The 22,143-nt window shown below is 38.7% G+C and overlaps 3 protein-coding genes across 4 annotated transcripts; 1 reads left to right on the plus strand and 2 right to left on the minus strand.

Moving 5' to 3' along the window:
- Positions 1 to 2,070: 2,070 nt before the first annotated feature.
- LOC114525491 (probable bifunctional dTTP/UTP pyrophosphatase/methyltransferase protein) lies at positions 2,071 to 11,049 on the minus strand. 2 transcript variants are annotated; one of them, XR_003687203.1, is made up of 9 exons: positions 10,689 to 11,049; positions 9,368 to 9,499; positions 8,750 to 8,791; positions 7,947 to 8,008; positions 7,775 to 7,848; positions 7,218 to 7,317; positions 6,584 to 6,598; positions 5,700 to 5,920; positions 2,071 to 2,407 (listed from the first exon to the last, which is right to left on the minus strand). XR_003687203.1 is itself a non-coding variant. In XM_028546865.1 (8 exons), exons 1-8 carry the CDS (start codon positions 10,776 to 10,778, stop codon positions 5,776 to 5,778), a joined length of 660 nt encoding a protein of 219 aa, XP_028402666.1. In that variant the 5' UTR covers positions 10,779 to 11,049; the 3' UTR covers positions 5,136 to 5,775. The 2 variants fall into 2 exon arrangements, 1 of the variants encoding a protein (XP_028402666.1); XM_028546865.1 differs by lacking the exon at positions 2,071 to 2,407 and having other exon boundaries at positions 5,136 to 5,920.
- Positions 11,050 to 12,155: 1,106 nt separating this feature from the next.
- On the minus strand, positions 12,156 to 16,205 carry LOC114530753 (uncharacterized protein K02A2.6-like). The gene has a single exon (XM_028552373.1). The coding sequence runs from the start codon at positions 16,203 to 16,205 to the stop codon at positions 12,156 to 12,158; it is 4,050 nt and encodes a 1,349-aa protein (XP_028408174.1).
- A 1,314-nt stretch (positions 16,206 to 17,519) lies between these two features.
- Positions 17,520 to 21,929, plus strand: LOC114529111. Its single transcript, XM_028550863.1, has 2 exons — positions 17,520 to 17,878; positions 20,895 to 21,929. The coding sequence occupies exon 2, from the start codon at positions 20,912 to 20,914 to the stop codon at positions 21,695 to 21,697; it is 786 nt and encodes a 261-aa protein (XP_028406664.1). The 5' UTR covers positions 17,520 to 17,878; positions 20,895 to 20,911; the 3' UTR covers positions 21,698 to 21,929.
- The last annotated feature ends 214 nt before the right edge of the window (positions 21,930 to 22,143 follow it).

Genomic DNA, 22,143 nt, shown 5'->3' on the forward strand with positions numbered 1-22,143 from the left:
TTAAAGAGGATTTTTTGACTGCAGGCATTCCTAAACTGCTTTATACCGAAGACTCCCGAAGCTGTATTTGATCGTTACTCGTTCATTTGCGCACTAAGATGCACGACAAGCTATCTGTCTCAGGCTTCAAGCAACTCGCTTGATAAACTTCACAATTTGGTCTGGACTTATTGACATTGTCGTGCACCAAAATTAATTTACTAGATTACTCATTCTCTTCCTATACTCGATAGATTTCCCAGTTGGCTTAAATTGAATTCGTTTTCAACCTAACCGCGCTTGAACAAAATAAAAGTATAAGGGCGGTTTTCCACCATGCGGAATTTTTCATTGTCTCCGCGCTTTCATGCAGAACTAAAATGTGAGAAAAACAAGGAAAAATTCCGCTCCGTGCGCAAGATTCCGCCTAGTGGAAAACAGGCTTAAATGGCAAATAAAACGCGCGGCCATTAGTATTGAGAGAATAAACTGTTTATTGGAAGACCCATTCCACTCAGAAATTGTGAAAAACCTTTTGGCAATTTAATACAAGGTCAAAGATGCGATTGTGCTGTAAAGTACCTTAGCATACATGAAATAATAAGTTGAAATGAAATTAAAAGTTTCCTATTATAATGAATTTAGAAGTTTTTAATGAAATATAAAGCTTTTATTAAAATATCATATTCTCAGGTTGTGAGTCTCCATATAATCCAGGTACACAAATATAGATATAAGTATTTGTATACGAGTAGACAAGCTTTATGATATAAATGGTAGGGAATTCATAAATGAAACTTTGCAAAACGCTTGAGGTTATAGAACTCATGTTGGCAAAACGTATGTCAATGAACCAACTGGAGACAATTACAGCCGGGAAAGTATGTGGGCGAGATATTTTCACTCGCAAGGCGGAAAAAAAACTTTGGTCCAATCTGTTTACCAATGCATTTAACGCGTAAATACAATATTAAATACATACAAAACACATACATATAAGCCCGGCTTACAAAGTCAAAATTTCCGGCGTGGGCACAGTTGGAATTTTAGGTATACATCGGTGGATCGATCCTTGCAGTGGCCGCGGAAGATCGTTAGGGGGGGGGGATTAATGTTCCTATATTTATTGGTGTTTTTAAACGACTTACTGCAGAGAGCTAAAACTGTGGTTAGAACACCTGGGTTATTTCACCCGGGTATTTATTGTACGAGTTTTCAGTAGGACAATGGGAAAATCTCAACTCTGATACAGAAAACAGCCAGTGTAAACTGGGGCTTGGAGTATTTCAATAGAACCACTATTTTTCTTCATATCTTCCAACCTAGCTGACTTTCGCGTTGTCAGTTTAATTTTGAAGTAATATTTAAACCACCCAGAAATTTTTTGTGGCCGTAAAATATGCACTCATGCACATACTCATTACTCATGCACATACAAACATCGAATGAAACTTTTTTATTTCATTAAATGGAAAATCGTAAACCTGCAGTCGGGCACGGGCTGGCTATGCACGAGAGTGGAAAATCGTGAGAGGACTTGCTTTTTAGGCGAAAACGTCGCGGAATCTGAATCCGGCTTGTGTGCCATGAATCCGCGCTTTACTATTTCATGCTTCAAACGTGTAAAATATTGGCAAGAGGGCTGGGAGACGAGCAATTGAATAATTAACGCCTACGTTGTTGTGCTTAGTGTTTCCTCTGCTAATGAGTAAAGAATGGTTAGAGCTGTGGTGTTAAAAACACCGATTAGCCATTTTGTGTTGTCGAGTCGAGCTTTGCTTTTGTGACGCGATTCGAAGCGATATTATAGGCAGCGACTACGTATGCAGAATTTTCGCGATGGAATAACATGAACGATATTAACGTTGTTTAAACGGAAACAGTTTCCTATTCGTATCTTCGCGATGACAATCTCATTGAAATTCCTTGACGAAAGATTTAAAAGGACTGCGTAGCTGAATGACACGTTTTTGCAGTTCAAGTGTGGGCTTATATAAAATGACACAGACCAGATGTCGTCAAATCTCGCTCTTTATTTGTTTTAGGTCGTTAAGCGGCTTGAACTTCTGGTACTTGTTAGAACAAATTAATCTAGCGTTAAATAAACTGCAGAACATGATTTGTGACGGCGACTGAGAACATTCGAGCTTTATATAGAAAACGATTCTTTCACTAACCGATTAAACTGTAAACATGAATAATCTGCATGGGAGGTTTCCATTCTTTCTAATAGGATGCAATAACGATAATTAAGGAAGCTGGATTTTCAACATGTGCGGGATTTTTGAAAGACTCCCGGTCTTTCGAGGCTTCCATAGGTAACTTGTATCCAGCCTTGCACGATAGACAGATGTCGCTGTGTTTGCCTTAAGTTAACTTTGATCATTCGCAACTATTGGTTTTGTAATGTTCTGGAATAATTTACGTCCTGAAAAGTGGAAATAGACAAATAGTCCACGAGAAAATTCAAACGAAATTGTGACCACGCTATTAGCATTTTGCACGCTAGTTGAGTGGGGCGCCATCAATCTCACATTAGGACCTTCCTAAGCCCCGTACAGACGGGCAGGTCTTCCTTGACAGTTCACTTGCTCGTGTGTATGGCGAACAAGTTTTCCTTGACAAGTTTTACGATAATATATGTCGAGTATATTTACAGCAATGTGATAAAATGAGTATACGATCGAATCTCAAAACAAATAGGAATGATAAAACGTCCAAAAAACAGCTCAATTGGCTTGAAGATATTGTTGCGCAGTTTCCTACTTGAAAAGCTGGCATGACTAGCTTTTGAACAAGGCTCCTTGACAATTTTTTCGCGTACACACGAGCAAATAAAACTTGGCTGGGATAACGTGTCAAGGAAAACTTGCCTGTTCAAATGAGACGGGCCAGCCAGGCTGGCTTTTGCTGGTCCGCTTGATATTTTCATGCATATATGAGTCTAAAATCGATATCTCGCTTCGTTTAGTAGGGATCTTGGCAGAGCCGGGCTGGCCCCTTTCCATATGAATGCAATTTTACAAATATAGTGAAATAATATGGGAAGCGAAATCCCAGCACTGCTAAACAGGGCTGGTCCGCCTCATGACTGAACGCTAGTTGTTGGGTTCAGGTTTAATGATGTAATAATTAAATTTTAATGATATTTTTAATAATATATGTACTTTTTACAAAAGTTTACAATGCCCGTTCTTTGAAGAATAGCATGTAATATATTGCAAACATCTTGCCTACTCCCCCCCCCCGCTCCTCAATTTTATTGCTTCTCTCCAATTTAACTTCCCTATATTCATTTCAAACCAAAACATCACCCTGCCATTTGACCACGTTGTTATTGTTGTATATATATATATAGTGAGAATTCTTAATATATTTTGCGTAGAGATTTCACGTGAATGAGCCAGTGTCATGAGAATAGATATAGTCATGAGTCCAGGTATTGACGTCATAATCTATTTGAAACCGGAAACATGGTGACTAATATCTGTGTAGCTCTGTAGATAAGCTTGTAAAAATAACTCAATTTAAATAGTTTCAAGTTTTCATGTTTTTAATTGCGAATATTACGTTGGTCGTAAATCATGATGAACAGAAAAACATGTTAATTTGGCGATCTTGTGAATGCAAACAACGGAAAGGGAACTTTTAATATGATTACATAATGTGATGTTTTAATAGAACGAGAAAACTTCATTACCGGCGTATATCAATAATGCACAAAGCTTTGTTGAAAAGCGGCGTGCTAGTTTCCACACAGCGAAATCCACGTGACGTGTGCATAAATAAATGGTGGATATGCAGCGGTGATTGTTACTTCTCACCCACAGACAACTAAAAGCCATGCTGTTATATATTTCAATCAGCAAATCAGATCTCAATATGTATCTTAAACGAGGTTAGTAATAAAAGAGGTAATGCCTTCTCTTTTACTGGATACTTTTCCAACGAATTACATCCAGTGTGCAACTATAGATTAGTCGTGAAGGAAAGGATTGAGAGATGGCGTGGGCGTCTTGCAAAAAAATCTTTTAATGAAATCGTAATTTTTAATAACTTAATAGGTTTGTAAATTGTGGCATGGCAGGGACTCGGGTAACCTCCTGGGAACACCTATACGGGCCAGGCTATTAAAAGCTGGACGTTGACGGTTCTCAGGGGATTCTCCCGGGAAAGCTGTGGTCTTGTATAGGGGTCATTTTGAGAGCGAAAACTTGATTGGTCATTTCTAGGTCTCGTTCAATCAGCACTGCGTCTCAAATGCGAAGCTCGTCAACAGCATTGCAAAACAGAAATTGGCTTAAAGGTTAACCAAACGCAGCCTACGTACATTATAAACTGATTTCACCAATCAAAGTATTTTTGTCTGCACAGGATATCCGGCTATTCGCGAGGCCCTAGAAGACTGAAGAGATAATGTTCTTTATGGAGCTTTTTGGTGTGCAGTTCACGCGGATTATTCATGCAAATAGGTTTAACATTCCTCGAAGCATTGTCGTACTGGAGATGAATTTACTGCAAAATACGAATACTTGCATTCTAAGATAACATCTGTACATCACGGAGGGCGATATCGCAGATATGTTGTGTTGACTTAACTTTAAGTGCAGGGTTATTTTTGGTTTGTTATGCATGGTCATTATTGACATATAATTCCAGTAATGTAAACAAAATGACGAGATTCATTTTTACTGACCGATTATATGCGCATCATTCGTGAAAACGACCCTTTTGGAGCATAAAAAACGGTTGCTAAACCAGCAGCACCACAATGATGCAATTTGCCCAGTTTATTTTTAAGCCAACTGAAAGTTTGCACGAGTTTGCATTCATATGATATGTGCAACGGATGAATGTGTCGGGAAACCAAAATTTCCTCAACGAATATAGCGAAAAAATCCCTGGGAACGAGGTTGCAGCGATAAGAGTCTTGCTGGTGGCGGTTTTTGAGTCAGACTGTTGAATGTTGTTTTTTTTCTCGATATATATACCCCTGTTTGCTTGAATTTAAATAAGTTATAAAAAATATTTAGAATATTTTTAGAATATCGCGTGCGCCAGCAATTCTTTTCTTTGCACGAACGATTAACTTTTTCACACAGCAATTTTTCCTATGCATCATGGGTTAAAAAAATGAGTTACATTTCTCAAAAAAAATTGCCAAAAAAAAGTAAAATTAAACAACTGTTGAAATTAAAATTGAATAGGAGAAATTAAGAAAAAAGATTTTGGGTTAACAATTTGGTATAATTATGATAGCTAACTACTTTTGATGTGATAGCTACTATGCATGCATGCTATATATATGATACAGTTTCGCCTTATGATTTTTCCACAGAAAAAGGTACACGTAAATGGCTACCCTCTTCGAAGCGTGCAGACGCACCTGCATGGAAAGTTATGCTTTCTGATCAACTAACGCAAATATATTCCTTTATAGGAAAACGTATAGCCTGCTCGCAGACTTTCCCCGTTTAATTTCCGGCCCCCTAACTTAGTCTGCGAGCAGGCTAGAAAACGTAGTACAACAGCTAAATTCAAAACGCCAATTATCCTGCGCGATCCACTGTTAACCCTCGGAAGATGTCAAAAAGGTTTTGACAGACTGACTGAAAATATTATGGTTAAACTGTTAAAGCAGTGCAAAACGGTGGTCCAATTCATGTATTTCAATGAATGAATGCAATATGTCAAATTAAAAATATAAAAAAATGTCATACACTACATCCATCCTTGATGCTTCCACTGAATTTGAGAAGAGAAGACATTGTCATTCTGGAAACCCACACGTTACTGTTAGGTGTCGTTCATATGACTATCCTCCAGAATCGCTCGTATTTCGACACAAAAGCGATGCAAAGGAAATCCCATTACGTTAAAGTAATCTCCAGATATGCTTTTGACAAAAGATCCGCCGAGACCTGTTGACTGTATGCCGTATATAAGTAAAGTCAAAGAAACTAACGATAATCTTTAATATAATAATACCAGCTTAAAATAAAAAAAAACTTCTCGACGTTTCGACCTCAGGGCCTTCATCAGAAGAGTTAGTATGAGTCATATACTAATACTACGAAGGCCCTTAGGTCAAAACGGCAGCTTAGGTCGAAACGTCGAGAAGTTTCTATTTCAGGCAGTTTTAAGCCACAGTTCATGCGAAGTTGTTTGAAGACCCTTAATTTGTAAAGCTGCTCCCTGGTTACAAGATGAGGCTTCATGAACTATAGAATTTTAAAACAAGCTATTTTAAACCACACTGCATGTGCATGGTTTGGCAATGATTCTGCATGGAACCTTAACATCACTAATTGAAAGATTATACGTATTTATAGCTCATGTCGTGAGGTTCAAGATGTTTTTGCTGGAGTATGTTCCAGGAGTATGTTTTTAGGTTTAACGGGATTCATTCACTTGAATCAATTATAATTGCTGACCTGATACACACATGCATATGTACAATTCGCGAATTTCACAGGTAAAATTTAGAATGATTTGGTTAAGTTTCTGACTTACGGGATTATTTTATAAATCAACGAGAGCGATGGTATAGTTTTTTTGTATCCACTCATGCAACCACATTCACTTTTTATGATAAAAAGGATATCCACCAGCTTTGTCCCTGTAAAACAGAAAAAAGCAATTTGTTATTCTAGTAACGTCCACTGGTACAGCATTTTTGCTTCATATGTGTTGGCTTGTTTTGTTTTGTATATCTCAAGGCCCGTTTACAGTTGCAATTTTTGCTGCGATTTTCTTCTTTTAATGGATATGAACGAGGGGAAAGTTATGAATGATCTGATGTAGCCCTAAGTACCCTTATTTTCAAATACGTAACTTATCCGCTCGTTAACATCGAAAAAAATCACAGCAAAAATCGCAAGTGTATAGACGAATATGTCGAACAAAACAGAATCGCGCGTCAAGAAAGTGCACGGGAATTAGGAAATTATTTATGTGGTAAAGAGTACACAAGAGCCGTTTTATGATGAATTTCTGTTGTTCGTCCCCACCCCGTATTTATACTAACAGACGGATGATGCGTCAAGACGACTATACCATTCAAATATGTCTATAAAAAAGAACTCGTGTTGACGAATGATCCGTCTGTTTGCCCGTGTTTACACACAGACGAACTAGAAGACGAACTATCTTTCGCTTGCTCAAGTTCGTCTAAACGGATAATCCGTCTCTTAATCGGGCCAATAACTGAATGCAATAAATGAATGTCCAGAACGTACAAAGGCTCCTTAGTTGCAACATAGGTTTTAATCATTTCATCTGTTAACGAACCAAATGTGACCTTCGTTACTTCATCGAACTGGCGTATAGAGAAAGGCTCTTAAACGAAAAAAAATCCAGGTTTACTAGCAGTATGGAAAAATATGGATATGGATAATAATTCATAACAAAAACGATTAAAATACATTATAAAAAAATCCATCCAAGTTATTAAATGAGACACATTTCTTGGGTTGTGCGAAATGCCACACACAGATCCAAGCTATATTTGCAGATTAGGCAAAATAACACGATAAATGTAGAATTAATACTGAAATTTAAATCTGATCTGGAAAACCGATGAATTTTACTTTGCCGGAGACGATAATCTCGACGTAGAAAATTCAGAATATGAATTTGAAAGTTTATAATGATGAAGGGCCAATTGAGGTGGTTTATCGATCGGGATGTTTTTCCCAGAAAAAAAAACTTGCAAATATTGACTCATATGGCGAAACAAGTACAATGCCAACGTATTTAGTTACATCTGAGAATGAAGTATATTTGTCGAACTCACCTTTCAACGACTCGCTCTTATTTGGTTTAAGAAATGTTACACCGCTGTGCACTGAATGTGTTCTTCCATTCAAACTAAGAAAGGACAGAGATCGAACAAGATTGACAAGAGCGAATGCGTTGCATGACTCCTCAAACTATGCACAAACGTTTTCGAATCTTCTTTAAAATACCTCTTAATAATCCGATACGCATCTTCTTCATCCTTTGGTTTCTCAATAATCTTGTCTAGAAACTGAATTATAACAGAAGGTACATATAGTGCATGAACATCCAATGCGAGACTTCCATAACAAAAATCTAGGGGGGGAGGGTGGTAAAATTAGAGAAGGTGTATATATAACGCGTATATAACGTTTTCCATGCTATATTAAAGAGAGAAGCCGCTGCAGCTTAACTTGCTCGTAAGTGGGGAAGTATTCGCGGGTTTGCCCTCGTAACTAATAAGGCATCTTCTTATTACCAATAACGAGCACCATTATAGAGGGCCAGAGGGGTGTGTTTATATGAAGCCGGGCCAACCCGGGTACCCAGCGATTTCGTCACCTATACTGTGGTCACAGAACCCCACATGAAATTTAAAGGTTAGCTACAGTTTGGCGAACATTCTGCTGTACCTCGTTGAAACATTCTGTTTTACTTTTACTAAGGAAGATTTTCATGAATATATTATGACTAGCTGGTTAGCCCGGCTCATATAAGCAGTCATTATTGCTTTTGCTTGCGATCATGTGATGTAACGAATCTATACCCGAAAATTGTCTAAAATTGCCAAATTAAATTTGGTGGTTGCAAGAGTTTGTAAGGAACCAAACAGTGGCCGCGTTAAAAGAACAAGTGCGCGTGAGTGTATCCAATTACATTTTCAGCAGACGTATGAAGACGACGACAGAAATGTAGCTACCATTTTTATTCATGAAAGGGTATTTAGTTTAAAAAGGCTATCAACAAAATACTTTCTTCAAATTTTACTTACAACAACTGTATCGACGGCAACAATAAGGTCTGGCTCATCTGTCTTTGTAAAACAAAATAATATCATCAGGAGTAGCATAACAAAAAATTTGTCAAATAATTTGTGTAGGAGTGCTTAAATAGCTTAAATAAAAGTGCGGGGACAGGGCAAGAAATTGAAATGCAAAACCCTGGGATTTTTTGTAAGGTTATGTGATCTATCATCGCATAGACGGCGGAAGATCGCATTCTTAAGTTTCTTTTGAAATGAATTGTTTTAACGTCTTCTTATATGAAAATATGAATATTAGCCACCTCTGCCACGGTGCCACCGTGAACTGAAGGAATATTATTGTAATATATGTTAATTGGTCGGTGTCTTGGTAAAACGTATTAAATGAAACCAACGTAACCTAATTAACACTATATAGACCCACTCATAAAAAATAGGAGAAATGTTACGATTTTACTACGAGAGAACCTTTCGCAAGAGAACCTTTTATATTTTTTGTTTGAGTTTATGAACAACATTTACGAAAAAATTAACGAGCAGCAACGCTCTTCATTGGAAGAATTATCAGAACGGTGTCAGAACTGAAACTAATAAATTTGTACCTATTGTATGTATACACGTGCCTACCTTATGAACACGATGATAAACTTCTAAGGCCTTTTGTCGCGCAGTTTCCTTTGCATACTCACTGGGTCCACTGAATAAGGACTTTTCTAAATTCTCTTCAAACAATGATGGAACTGAAGTGAATCTTAAACCCTTGATAAAAAAAGGAGTTTATTTTTTCTATTTTCGTCACTGCTATTAGATCCAGTGAATTTAATTTTTCCGCGGTTTTCTTCAGTTTTTTAGGGATCAGAATATACAAGATATTCTTAGCTATCTTCTAGCATCAGCACCACCACCACCAGTAAATAGGATAATGCTATACCCTTTCTTTACAGAGTAGAGAGTAGAGCAGAGTACAGCACTGGAATTAGTGTTGTCTTGCACCCTGCACACACCTTCTGGTGGCACTGCAGACATTGATAAGCCACTTAGGCTTCAAACTTGGCGAGAAAAAGATTTTTAAATACTCAACAAAATTTGAAGCTTGCACATGGCAAAAACAAATCATGTGAATCAATAACCTTGTGTATACTTTAAGCCTCAAAATGGCCATTTGACAGGCTAACAGCTGTCAGATGTGTACAATGAGCTGTCAAAAGAATGCAGAATGCATATTCCAAAGAAAAATTAAAATTTTTCCGATACAGAAATGCAAAATTGCAACCTAGTGGTTAGATTTGAGGGTTGAGCCTTCAGAAAAAAACAAGTTCTGTGGCGTTCCTTCTTGTACAAATGTCTGGCTTCCTGTAGGCACAGTGTATAAACAGCAATAAAACACTTAGGAAGCAAAATCTATGCATACACATTTGACAAAATTCATCATTCACTCAGAAAAACACCATCATTTTGTGCATTGACTTCCCTCTTCTACTTTATTGCAAAAAAGCAACATCAGTAATTGCGGTTTTATTTCAAGCAAGATAGATGTTATCTCTTATTGCAATGATGGCAGGTCTGGCTATCCAAAAGGGGATGGATCATTTATCTTTACATATACTAAGCCCTTTTATAAATTTCTCCAGAATTATGAGCAAACCCGTGCCTAAATGAAATAAGTGGCACATTCAAGGGGGCCCAGAAAACCTCTAAAAAGGAGATAGTGGTTTAGCCTATTTTTGCAAATAGGCTACTATTTAATATTGCTATACCCTCCTTCCTAGGATACTTGTTTCTCTAAAGAGGAAATCCAATAATATTTCATCTCCCCCTTGTGGATTTTCAAGTCATAGTTCAGCTCCCCTAAGAAATTCCAAGTGGGATTGAGATAGAGGGATGTTTATATGGAATTGGCCCACTTTACCACGTGTGCACTATCCAGTCAGTTAAGATGGAAACTCACCAAAGCGGTCATTATTTCCTTTCTTCGGGGAGAGCCGCTAGCCAATATTATGTTCTTTTTATTCAGTGTTTCCAAAATAGGCTGCAACATTTTCACTAAAATTGCCAAATTTGTTACAAGTCTACCGTCTACGGTAACAAGAGGTATTAAACAACTAACAATGCCAAAAACAATGCATTATGCATAATAATTTATTGTTCACCTTTCTGAGCCCGCGTCTAGTGGAACAGGAAGTAATCCCCAGTACGTCATACTGGCAGAGTCTTTGCGATACATACATGAGCATACTGCCGTCATACATGAGCATACTGCCAGTCTTTGCGAAGTTAATGATTGAGGGCAAAGTAAGAGCATCAATTCGGAAGATTTCAGAAGACAACAATGGAGAGATTCTAACTTTGGATAGTCGTGTCACCCCCGAATGGCCCGAAAACCCTGAGAATGAGAATCACTTTTGAAAAAACATCCCCTGGTTGTCCCCCGTACCATCAGCTATAGTTACGGAATACGGCCATTAAAACAGAAGGAAGTGCAGGACCATCTGGTCGTACATAATTTAAATCATGCTCCACTGCTTTATGTCATGCTTTATCTTATCTATGGTTGCAAGAAGAATTTGTACCACTTACCGGTTGACCCATCAGGTCTAGAAGCTCTTCTTGCCAGTCGCCTTATTGCACTTGATAAATGCCCTGGAGTACGTCCAGTTGGGATTGAAGAGGTGTCTCGTCGTATCATTGGTAAAGCGGTTGCTGGAGTTTTTGGTAAAGAAATCCAAGAAGCTACAGGTCCATTACAGACATGTGCTAGAGATTTGTCAGGCTATGAAGCAGCAGTACACGCGATTCGTCAAGTGTTTGAGTGCAACGATGCCGAAGGCGTTATATTAGTGCATGGGCGATGCTCTCCCAATGCTATCACAGAAATGTGCTTGAGAAAAGAAGAGCATATAACGAACGTATCAGAGAAGTAGAACGTGGGTCTTTTTCTCCTCTTGTTTTCTCAACAGCAGGTGGTATGGGCTGCAGTGCAAACGTGGTTTATAAGAAGATTGCATCTTTAATCGTCGATAAAAATGGTAAACCGTATACTAACTGAAACAATCAACTAAATGAGATGTAGACTCTAGAATCTAGATCCTCTTTACATCGACCAATCTCCTCCTTTGTATAATATACTCTTCAACCCGTATATTGTGTTTAAATATAGTTTTTAATATCAACAATCTAGCTTAGCCTCTTGCTCGCATCCACACTACTTCTACCCGTGTTCTACTGTCATGTGATCTATCATCACGTGGTTAACTACGTTACATCCCTCCCTTTCTTTTTAAGATTTATAATGTCAATATGAACTAATGGTACGTACGGTATAAACTACCTTAAAGTCTTTAGCTGTCCGCTTTACTGGTTATTCTTAACACTAAATACAGTTTCAGTATTTAAACAATTACTAAACATAAACAGTTCACCGGTTGAATCTAAAATAGTCCGGTGGTCTTCGATTTTGTCTCAAAGGATATCTTTGTTCTCGTGGTGGTAATTCTTGGATCGGTAATTCTTGGACCTGTTGCTCATAATCATTATCAGAATCATCTTCATCATCAGTTAGAATGGGATTCTTATAATTAATGAGACGTTTGAAAAAGGAAACATTCCGAGTTACCATTTGTTCAGCGTTACGAGCTGTTACCATATTACCTTTGATTTCTATACTTTGTATGGTTTCGGATTGAAAAGGCAGAGACAACTTATTGTCCTTTGGAGTTTTTACTAAAACATAGTCACCGACTTTCAATGGACTTTCTTTTGCTTTGTTTCTTCTGTCAGCATGCATTTTCATTTTCCTCTTTTCCTCTTTATCACAAACGACGTGTTGTTGGTCGCTATCCTCGCTGGGTTGGAGTGATGAAAAACTAGGAAGCTTATTCCTGATCACACGATTGAACAGAAGTTCTGCTGGACTGGTGTGAGTCGTTGAATGAGGAGTTGACCTGTAGTTGAGAAGAAACGTGTCAAGCTCATCTTGCCATCTTCTTCCTTCAGAATGGGCGGTGCGGATTGCTTTTGTAACGGTTTTCATAAATCGCTCTGCTTCCCCGTTGGCTTGGGGCCAGTAAGGTGTAATTCGGCGATGATGAACTCCATGTTCATTTAGGTAATTGGTGAACTCCGCTGCGTTGAATGGAGGACCGTTATCGGAGGTAAACTCTTCCGGATACCCATGCCTTGAAAAAATTCGTTGCAATCTGGTTATAACCGCCGTGGTCGTTGTACTTTGCATTATCTCGACTTCTGGATATCTGGAGTGTGCATCAATCACGACCAATAACTTATCACCATTTGGAAAAGGACCACAGAAGTCTGCATGTACAGTATGCCACGGATGGGGCGGTAATTTCGTCATATTGAGAGGCGGTTGGCATTTGGGTGATTGGTGGACTGCTGCTTGGCAGGGTAAGCATTGCTTGACCAGTCGTTCAACTTGATTATCAATACCCGGCCACCATACCTTGCTACGTAGAAGCATCTTTGTCTTAACTATTCCCTGGTGCCCTTCGTGTGCAATAGCGAGCACTCGAGCCTGGAGACTTTTTGGAATAATGATCTGGGAATTTCGGAGTACTATTTCACAGTCCGACAACGCTAACTGCTCGCGTTGGTTATAATACGAGGTCATGTCGCGTTCTGCTTTGTTCCAATGTCCACCTTTTACCTTTGAAATAACGTTTTGCAGTTCTGGGTCTTCCGCAGTGGCAATACGAATCTCTTCGAGTGTTAACGACTTCGGAATGGAGTGATCTTGTACAAAGTTTATGTACTCCTCAGCAATGGTGCTTGACTTGTAATTTGTAAACAAAGGCTGTCTGGACAAAACATCAGCAGGATTGCCGCTTCCCGGGCGATACTTGATGTTGAACTTGTATTGCTGTAATCGTAAGAGCCATCTTTCTATTCGAAGAGGTGGTTTTGACTTGGGACTGTAAATAATCTCGAGTGGCTTGTGGTCGGTGATGAGGTCAAACTGAGTACCCACGAGATACAGGTGAAAACGCTCGCAACCCCACACTGCAGCCAGTGCTTCTTTTTCCGTCTGCGAGTAACGAGTTTCTACTGGACTTAATGACCGACTTGCATAGGCAATGCAACGTTCCTGACCGTTCACTTGAGTTTGCGATAAGACTGCGCCGAGGCCAACTGGACTAGCGTCGACAGTCAGGGTAGTAGGTCGATTTGGATCATAGAATGCCATTGTACAGTCCGAAGCAATAGCTTGTTTAACTTTAGAGAAGGCTTGTTCATGGACATTTGACCAACACCACTTGGCTGACTTCGTTGTTAATTCACGTAGTGGAGCGGTGAGAGTGGAGAAGTCCTTGATGAACCGTGCACAGTAGTTGGCAAGGCCCAAAAAACTACGAAGCTGACTCACATCTGTTGGTGTTTTGAAATTCTTGATTGCCTCGACTTTCTTGGGATCAGCCGAGAGTCCGTCCTTTGACAGAATATAGCCGTAGAACCAGAGACCTGGTTGATTAAACTTACATTTTTCGAGATTTAATGTAAGCTTTTTCACAACTAGCCGTTGTAAAAGCGCCTCTAAATTTTTGTCGTGCTCTTTTTGAGACTTTCCCCAGACTATAATATCGTCCGCGATATTTCTTACCCCATTTAGTCCCTGGAGCGCTTGCTGTATTGCATTCTGGAATACTTCCGAAGCACACGACAAACCAAACGGCAGACGTTTGTAACGGAACAGTCCCTTGTGTGTACAAAAAGTGGTTAAGTTGCGCGAATTCTTTTCCAGGACAATTTGGTGATACCCCGCTTTGAGATCTAGTTTTGAAAATACCACTGCACCTGACATATCTTCGATCAATTCCTCAACCGTAGGGATTGGATGTCTCTCCCTTAACAATGCTTGATTTGGTTGACGGTAATCACCACACAATCTGATTTCGGCTGAGTTGTGTGGTTTTGGGGCAGCGACTATTGGGGATACCCATGACGTAGGTCCTTCTGCTGGTTCAATAATGTCCATTTTCTGTAACTCATCAAGTTTGTTGGAAACTTGCTTTCGTAAATGGAATGGGATTCTCCGAGGTCGTTGTGCAACTGGAGTGACTGTATGATCAACATGCAATGACTGCTCATACTCTGTTAGACACCCGATACCATTACAGAGCTCCGGAAATTTATCCAAAATTTTCTGTGTGTTTTTATCAATGTTTCTCGTATTGATGTTCTCATTAATTTCGCGTTTTCCTAATGTATTCTGACTGTTCGCGCGACTTCCGTTTCTCGGACTTCCGCTTTCGATTTTACTCTGACTTCCTGTTGTTTGTTTGCTTTGAATCCGAGAAGTGTTTGTTTCACTTTGCCTCACTTTACGAATTTCGTTCACGTTTATTTTTAAAATACCTAACTCCGCAGCCGTTTCGTTACCGAGTAGTGATCCTGCTTTACCCTTGACAACATAAAATGTGGTTATTACACGCTTGCGATTTGACTCAACTGCGAAACAACACTTTCCTACCAGCGGTAAGGGCTGAACGGCATTGTACGCATATATTTTTGTTTGAGTTGGTTCTAATTGTACATGTTTATTTCGCTTCTGAATGCAAGAGAACGCCACACTATCGAGAATGTTGGTTGTGGCTCCCGAATCAATAGTTACTTCGATCGGAGTCCCATTTATTTGTATTTTGGTGCTGGTCGCTTTTGCTGGTGAGGACACAGCAAAAGTATATTCATCGTCTGACGAACTTGGGCTTTGCACATTGTGTTCTTTGAGGTGTTGTTGTTGTGCTAATTTAACCGATTCTTCCAATTCTTTGTTGTTATCTTTCCCATGAGGGTTTCTGATATTCTTTTTACCCCTACACACTTTGGCGAAATGGTTAGGCTTGCCACATGCTCGACAGGTCTTGCCCTTGGCTGGACAAACCTCTTTGTGACCACGTTTGAAATCATTGCCGCAATTTCGACATTTTGGCACATATTTTCCTTGTTCGCCTCCCGATTTAGCCTCTCTATTTTCCAATTTGTTTACACGATTGTCACCGTTTTGAGAGCTGTGTTGTCCCGAGATATTGGAGGCTTGTTTTTCTGCTAATTCTTTCGCTCTCGCCAGAGTTATGAGTTTTGCTAATGTCAAATCCTTCTCGCGTAAAAGCTTTGTACGAAAACCGTGAGACGAACATGTCATAACAAATTGATCGCGTATTTCATTGTCCGTGCTTTCGAATTCACATGTCTCGGCCAACGTACGTAAACGAGTGATAAAACTATCTATCGACTCACCTGGACTTGGGTGTGTTTGTTTGAAAACATACCGTTCATAAATAACGTTCTTTTGAGGCTGGAAATATTCGTCGAGTTTCTCGAGCGCCGTTTTGAAATCCGTTCCTGTGTTTTGTAGTGTTTTGAATATTTTGTGAACCGATGGACCCGCTACATACAGTAACACTGCGCGTTTCTGTGCATCGTCTTTGATGTTGGCAGCCACTGTATACATGTTAAAACGTTCTCGCCATTCTTTCCAGCGTTGGGCTAGCGAGGAACTGTCACCCTCCGCATCAAACGGGTGTGGTGGTTTCAAATCGAGAGTTGTAGCCATCGAGACTGGTTGTATGTTTTCTTGTTCTACGCTCATGAGTTCGAATATATCTACATGTACTCGTCGCCAATTATAATATACTCTTCAACCCGTATATTGTGTTTAAATATAGTTTTTAATATCAACAATCTAGCTTAGCCTCTTGCTCGCATCCACACTACTTCTACCCGTGTTCTACTGTCATGTGATCTATCATCACGTGGTTAACTACGTTACACTTTGAAGGAAAGATTGATCTAGCTTTAGTGGAAGGACAGGGTTTATACCGATCGAGAACTAATTATAACTTAAATTTAAACTAAATACCATAGACAATCCAGAAGACAAGTTGCAAGTTGCAGTCGCTGTCCTAATGCATTCTTTTGTAATATAAGATGCTATTTGTATGTTTTCAATGAAAATTTATAGCTTTGATTAGTCAAGTTACAGGGTCCCAAAAAACTACCTAATTTTTACGTGCGTATATTTTTTATGCAAACACTTCTGGAACTGGAACTATGAGCACTGTTTACACTCAAGATGAAAAATGAAAACGCACTTACTTTGAAAATTTATCTGACTAATAAAGGTCAGGTAGAAATATTATATTTATATTCAAAAAATCCTTCAAAATATGCAAACTTTTGCTGGATCTACTTTGCATTATTTTTTCTGAATAAAGAGCCCGGTTGCGTAGCAACTTAAAAATTGACGTTGATAAAGCCATATCACGGATGGCGCGTCAACATTATAAGTGTTTTAGCTTGCGTTTCCAGTGGCCCTGTCTTCTGGATTGTCTATGATACAACTAATTAACTTTCTTTGCTCGCTAGTTCCAGGCCTTTTATCACATGATGTCACCGAATGAAACAGGCGTCCGGCTACTTTAGCCAAAATAATACATTTTGTTCTTGGCTTCTCAGTTCCCGCGTCGCCGCCTGCGTCGCCGCGTGCACTAAGAAGCATATAAAAGGCCTGGGGACTAGGCTGGGGAGAACGGTGCGGAACACATTTGACATTTTCCAGTTTTGGAAAATTCATGTGTCTTGTTGCGTACATACTCATTGCTCAATCAGATATTACACGAAACTCCACCAATGCTGTTAGTTACAACATCTATATTTGTCTTTATAATCTTTACTAAACCAAAATAAAACGACGAGTATACCGACGGTCCGACGCATGTCCTCAACACGTGGTAATGCCGCGTGACTTGAACAGCACTTTAATGCATGTGCATACGCCTCGTAGATAGATCATAGACTGTATTTCCTTAGGCTTAGGAAGTGTCTTTTAGTGATTTCAGACTGCTCTAGCCGGAACATGGATCGAATTTAGCTGCTCTTGACTTGAATCTTCGCTGTGCTACGAATGCTAACCTCAGCTCGTGTATAAACACAAGAAATTCCTTATTCACAACAATTATTGTTTACACATTAAAATATTTCGCCGGCTGTTTCACCGTCAGTGTGTTTCATCGATGTGAACGATCTCTCAGTTCAAGGCAAATTCCGTGAGTTATTACAAAAACTGGCATTTCGGATTTGGCGTTTTTCTTTAGCAACTGTGCCCACAACTAAAGCTGTCAGCAGGTATGATGAAATTTATATGTTGCCGTTGATCAATCCGGTATTATAATATAATATTATATTCGTGGCCTTGAAAAAGTTGAAAACATTAATCCCGTCGATTACCTCACGATGGATCAGTATAGCCGAGGTACACTTTATTCATTTATCTACAGACTACACATTTTACGCACACAATCTTTTTTACTATGTCAAGGATTGTAAATAGTTTGGACGATTCGTTCTCTACTCAGTGAAGCCTAAGACGCTATGCAGCTCTGCCTCTGCATGAGCTCGTCTGCCCAACATACGTTCAGTGAGTCGACTTCTAATTTAGCGTTGCACGTTTCTGCCAGTAATCCGTAAGGTCTTACAGCAGTTACAGGTTACCTAGACTAAAATTCCCAATGACATGCATGTAATGGAGGCGTGTGTATTTCTTTAGCCAAGGACAGCAGAAGGATTTACGCAATAAAGCACCAGTACAGGCAGTACTCCACCCGTCTATGTTGATTTGCAAATTTGAAAATACACATAAATTACCCAAAATTAGCAATATGTCTAACGACAATAATTCCTAGATTTCACATGAAATTTTGTAAACAGATTTTGCTGTACGTTCCAAATGTTGGCTTTAATGCTGAGTGTGCATGAGTGTCATGGCCCGGTTTACGGCTGCCAAAGTTTCTGTGATCACAGTTGCAATTTTGCGTTGTTAAATCCAAAGTTCTAAACATTATGTACTAAATATTAGGATGAAATAACTTAGTGTTAATTAGTGTTACAATTTCCTTCAGTATTTTCAACAAATCGTTGTTGGAAAATTCCAACAAATCATTGTTTGAAGATTCCAAGTTTGATCACAGAAGATTTGATGGTGTAAACCGGGCCTAACTCTAATTACTTTCAAGTTTTAACTGCATGCAATTTGGGTAATTGCTGTGAATAGTTATAATATTTGCGGTGAGATTGTGGAAGAATCAACCTTAATGTATGACTGAAATAAAAAGCCACTGGCACTGATTCTACAAAACAAAGAAAACCGAAGCCGAAGGGAATTCAGAATTGTATAGATATTGAATGTATTGGGCCGCAAAATCAATGCGAAACAGTTTATTGATTCTTCAACTAGTCTCGCGAAGTAATCCATTCAGATGAAAATGATAATGTTGTACCCAAATTTATTCCATCTCATATATTTATCTTGTTTGGCAAGACTTCGCCTTCGGTTGCATCATGTTTTGTGTTGCGAGGTATAAATATTTAAACATTTCTTTCATATGAACTTTTATAGCAACGTTTGATCCGCTACGGTCATGACAAATACAATATTATTCTCTTAAGTCATATTTATACAATTTGTACACATAAAATGGCCGGAGTGACTCTACGTCGTTATATATCTCGTAATTTGTCTATTTTTATCTTTTCTACCTCCTCTGCCTTGTCGAATACGTAAAGTAATAAAATGTACAGAGCAGTGGAAGTCTAACAAATGGACTTGGTCGTTCGCATATATTGTACTATATTTAAAACACCTTCAGTGAATTATTTTTGAATTTTCGGTTTACGAGCTAGTCTACCGCGTTTGCATGTATATTCTAAAAGCTCACTCACATTGAGTGGAAGATCTCATTTTTTTTATCACTTTCCATGGCAGTATTATCAGTCAAACAATAGCTTGATTTTCAGTGTTTTACTTAAATCTATTCATTGACTAAGAAAGAACTTTCTCATTGATCAGTAATAACTAAATTTTTATGATTATGTCACATTCAAAGAGTGCATGTACGCAAGTGCGTACGACTTACGCCTGTATTCTAAATTAAAAGCTCACTCACACTCAAACTCATTGAGTGGGACATTTTAATCTTCTCATAACGTTTCGATGGCAGTATTTCCTGCCGAACAGGGGCTTGATTCTCAGCGGTGATTTACCTTATATCTTTCCATCTATTCAGAGAAAACTTTCTCATTCATCAGCATTAAAATGAGTGTGACTGTGAGTGAGCTTTTTGAATACAGCCTTACAGGCGTTAATCTTTCAGTTAAAGTTAACTTTTGCGTGTGTTTAGTGCAGATTTGTTTCACAAATAACATTGACACATTTTGGAAATAAATAAATTGTTGATCAGTATATTGACAATAAGTATATCATAAACGATTCCAATGTCGCAGATAAATGTTTTGGTTGAAGTAATATAACACTGGCACACAATATTGAGGATGAAAACAAGACCGAAAAGGGCTAGCTCTTTCTCCCCCTGCCTAATACCGATATACTGAGAAATGCAGCATCATACACCGCTTGTCCATATCTTTTCGCCTTCGGTGCCCCTCGCCGATGGCCGTTTCGATTAAAAATATGCTTGTCCATGTGGCTAATAAGACATCTATACGCAGACACACAACTGAATGCGATACTAGAAAAGGTCATTTACTAAAGCCTTGCTTTGCTCGTTTGTAAGAATGATGTATGTGTAGCGCTATATCTGCCGGATAAGTGTCTGACTTTTAAATTGCTTGAAAAATTACTGGCTCCGACTTGGTGGAGCTTCATGAAGTATAGTACTATACACAGATATATGCGTCAGTCAGGATTAAGTAGGCCATTATTTAAAACAATTAAATCTTGCGGAGAATATCATAGAAGTAGCTATTCTTCATATCAGTATTATACATCTCAGTTTAAGCTGAAATGGTCAACCAATATAGTTGCAGCCTACACCACCTACTTTCGCAATCAAAGGAAAAATAGCAGCCCACCGATTTTAGTGCATTTCAGTCAACAAAGTTATTAGTGTAGGCGTATGCATGAATTGTATCGATGAATAATCGCATAACCCTGAATATGAACAAAAAGGACACCCACTGCATCTTGATCCTGAATTCATAATGTTACGAAAGGTTGGAATACTTCAGAATAATGACGTCACATCAGCTTGCCTTAAAAGCACTTGATTCAAAGAGGAATTGTACGGTATATTAAGAAAGTATTGCTCTAGATTAACATAACACAGATCTTTCCGTTTCGTTACAGCAACAACGCGGTACAATATGGGTGAGTGTATCTTTGAAAATGCTGGAAACTTCATGGCGGATTCTTACCAAACAAACAGAAAACTATCATTTCCACAAACATTTGGCAAAAGTACATACATGGAGCAACAATTCTTATGTACGTCGAGTGATAATCGCCTTGTTGATGCCGAACTCGAATATTTTAACCAAATATTAAACGAACAGTACGATAAACCAACTTCAAGTGAGAGCAGCACGGCAATGGAAGAAAATTTATCGGACTTGATTGAGGAGAACATGAAACCACAGTCTATTAGTCAAGATACGTGTCAGTTACTCCAGAAGCTACAAAGGAAGAGAGTGAACTTAGTACTGGTGGCAACTTCGCTAGAAGAAAGCGATGTCGTTCAGAGACTTAAAAGCAGTTTAGATCCCCTAACGTCTAGCATGATTCCTCTGTCTTTTGAAGAAAGCAAAAGTGTCGGGGTTGACAGAGACCACCCTGGTTTCGAGCTGGCGTCAATAAAACACGAAGGTGAAGCTGAAGCGGAAGACGGAAAGAACACTGAGAGGTATAGCAAAGGTAAACAACAATTAGGTTTTCAGGAAACAATTTCAAAGCCAAAAGATGCGAAATACTGGAAACGAAGAAGTAGTAATAATGAGGCTGCAAGAAGATCGCGTGAAGCAAAGAGAATTCGCTTCATTTGGATACAAAACAGAACGAAAGAGCTTGAAATAGAAAACTCAAGCTTACAGAAAGAACTTAAAATTTTGGAACAGAAAGTCCTAGAGCAAGAAAATAAAAAGGCTGAAAAATAGTTCCTAACTGCATGTGTTCAGTATTTCTCATGCATGCACCTTGTATACTTGTAAATTAAAATTTCCTGTTTCTAAAATAGTGGATTTCCAATTATTCGTAGTAAATTTTGAAAGAGGACGAATGGGAGGTTAACATCGAATTATTTCCAACGAAATGTTTAGGAGATGAAATTGTATGCAGAATGTGGAATATGTTGAATGTATTACATGAAAAAGTGAATATATACTTGCACTACCCCCTCTGCTATTTATTCGTCCATATATAGAGTGGCGTGATAAAAAAAACGACTTCCTTTTCTTCTCCACAACCTCAAATCTAGACACCATGACACTCACACAGTCTCGCGCGTTTTAAAGAGCCTACATCCATTCGATACTCTTCGTTGAACTTCCTCTTTATTCCCCTTTCCTTAAAATCCACACTGCTGACCTTGGATGGTCCGCCG

The sequence above is a fragment of the Dendronephthya gigantea genome, unplaced genomic scaffold, assembly GCF_004324835.1.
Source record: "Dendronephthya gigantea isolate DGI-Jeju-01 unplaced genomic scaffold, DenGig_1.0 000001F, whole genome shotgun sequence".
Lineage (NCBI taxonomy): Eukaryota > Metazoa > Cnidaria > Anthozoa > Malacalcyonacea > Nephtheidae > Dendronephthya > Dendronephthya gigantea.

Excerpts from the sequence above, each read along its gene's own strand:
- LOC114530753 (XM_028552373.1), bottom strand. The coding sequence starts at position 16,205 with ATGTATACAGTGGCTGCCAACATCAAAGACGATGCACAGAAACGCGCA.
- LOC114529111 (XM_028550863.1), top strand. The coding sequence starts at position 20,912 with ATGGGTGAGTGTATCTTTGAAAATGCTGGAAACTTCATGGCGGATTCT.
- LOC114525491 (XM_028546865.1), bottom strand. The coding sequence starts at position 10,778 with ATGTTGCAGCCTATTTTGGAAACACTGAATAAAAAGAACATAATATTG. Across the intron at positions 8,009-8,749 it reads TTGCCGTCGATACAGTTGTT|TTTCTAGACAAGATTATTGA; the intron begins GTAAGTAAAATT and ends GTTATAATTCAG. Across the intron at positions 7,318-7,774 it reads TAAGAGCGAGTCGTTGAAAG|AGCCTTTCTCTATACGCCAG; the intron begins GTGAGTTCGACA and ends TTTTCGTTTAAG.